Below are 1,813 nucleotides of genomic sequence, written 5' to 3' on the forward strand. Positions count from 1 at the left end.
GTTTTTTAGAAACAGGGTCTCTGTCATCCAGGCTAGAGTGCAGTGGCATGATAATAGCTCACTATGACCTCAAATTCTTGGGCTCAAGCAATCCTCCCACCTCAGCCTTCCGAGTAGCTGGGACTACAGGTGCATGCCACCACACCCAGCTAATATTTTAAAATTTTTTTGGTAGAGACAGGTCTTGCTATGTTGCCTAGGCTGGTCTTGAACTCCTGGCCTCAAGTGATCCTCTCTCCTTGGCCTCCCAAAGTGCTGGGATTATAGGCATGAGCCACCTTCTCCAGCCTTTTTCTTTTTTTTAGAGACATGGTCTCACTCTGTCATCCAGGCTGGAATGTAGTGATGTGATCATAACTCATGGAAGCCTCAAACTCCTAGGCTGAGGTGATCTTCCCAAGTAGCTGGGACGATAGGTATGTGCCACCATACCCGGCTAATTTTTAAATTTTTTTTGCAGAGATGGGTTCTATGTTGCCCAGGCTGGTCTCGAACTCTTGGCCTCAAATGATCCTCTCACTCAGCCTCCCAAGGTGCTGGGATTACAGGTGTAAGCCACTGTGCCTCACCTGTTTTGATTTTTAATCAAGAAATCATCTACAGTATTTGTATCAGTGTGTAATAGGGCATTGCTTCACAATATATTTTATGAGAAATTTTGTTTGTATAAAAACCTCATAAAATGTGAAGATGATCATTGACTACGCAACTCAGATTTTGCAGTTTATTTTGAACTATATTATCCATAACACCAATGAAGGGAAACCAAAACATTCTTTTACTTTTTTCCGTTAATGTCACGTAGTGGAAGACTTGAAAATTGTGAGTCTATACTTGGTATTCACAAGAATGTTGATTTTAAATTATGCCTTCTCTATCAGTTTCAAGCCTTCTGCTTCCCAAAGGAAAGCTGTAGGTAGAAATTAATCATTTTCTTTTTATTTCCCTCTATTTTTGTAGTTTTTTTCTTCCAATTTGCCATAAGATGTCTTGCAATCATAGTTAACAAGGATATCTATTTAAAAAATTAAAAAAAAGTTGATTGAAAGTAGAGAGAGGATACTTAGAGTTTTAAGTTGCGGTTAAATGATAGAAATTCAATTTATATGTTATGCTTAGATTTTTTTTGAAAGAGTTGTTAACAAGTTTTTGTATTTTAACTTTATTTTAAGCAAGATTTCTAAAAGAAGGAAGCCTTTTTAAAAGTTAAAATTGTGTTTATTATAAAGAACACAAAAATAGAGTGAAGTACTAAAAAAGCTTGTTGAATTTCTGGGTGCATGGGCAGAGCCTACAGATTGTTCAGCTTCCTTGTGAAATGATGGGTTTTTTTTGCTAGGTACTCCTAAATGTCATTATTTATAACTTTTTTTTTTTTTTCTGGAGCTCTCTGAGTTCCTGCTTGGATATATGAACTTGGTTGATAGCATTATAGATCTGGGTTGGGCAGAATAGGAAGAGGAAGGATAGGCTGAGTCTCACAATATATAATATATGCTGACTTTACCATTATATCTTTTATTGCCACCCCTCCCTGTGCCTGGAATACCCATGTTTAGAGATTACCTTTTTCTATTTGATATGTTTCTGTTTCATGCAAAGATCGAGTGGGGTTAGTTGGCTGTCAGGGGAGTAGAGTCCAGGATGGGAGGGTTGGGTGGACCAGATGAAAAGCATATAGACAAGTACATAAAATAATTATAGGTGATGATAAATGCTAAGGTGTCATATTTAACTTTTTATATCTGTAATGTATTATTTAAATGTTTCATTTTAGGTATCACTACTATTGAAGCAAAGCACTGAGAAAGAT

The 1,813-nt window shown here is 36.7% G+C and overlaps 1 protein-coding gene across 1 annotated transcript in view; it reads left to right on the forward strand.

The window, feature by feature from the left end:
* Positions 1 to 1,813, forward strand: part of SYCP1 (synaptonemal complex protein 1) — a 281,813-nt gene that overhangs the window by 124,195 nt on the left and 155,805 nt on the right. Inside the window, exon 10 of the mRNA XM_012644589.1 lies at positions 1,603 to 1,612. Coding sequence (XP_012500043.1) covers positions 1,603 to 1,612 — 10 coding nt within the window. The remainder of the gene's footprint in view (positions 1 to 1,602; positions 1,613 to 1,813) is intronic.

The sequence above is a fragment of the Propithecus coquereli genome, unplaced genomic scaffold, assembly GCF_000956105.1.
Source record: "Propithecus coquereli isolate 6110/MARCELLA unplaced genomic scaffold, Pcoq_1.0 Scaffold215, whole genome shotgun sequence".
NCBI classification, from domain to species: Eukaryota; Metazoa; Chordata; class Mammalia; order Primates; family Indriidae; genus Propithecus; species Propithecus coquereli.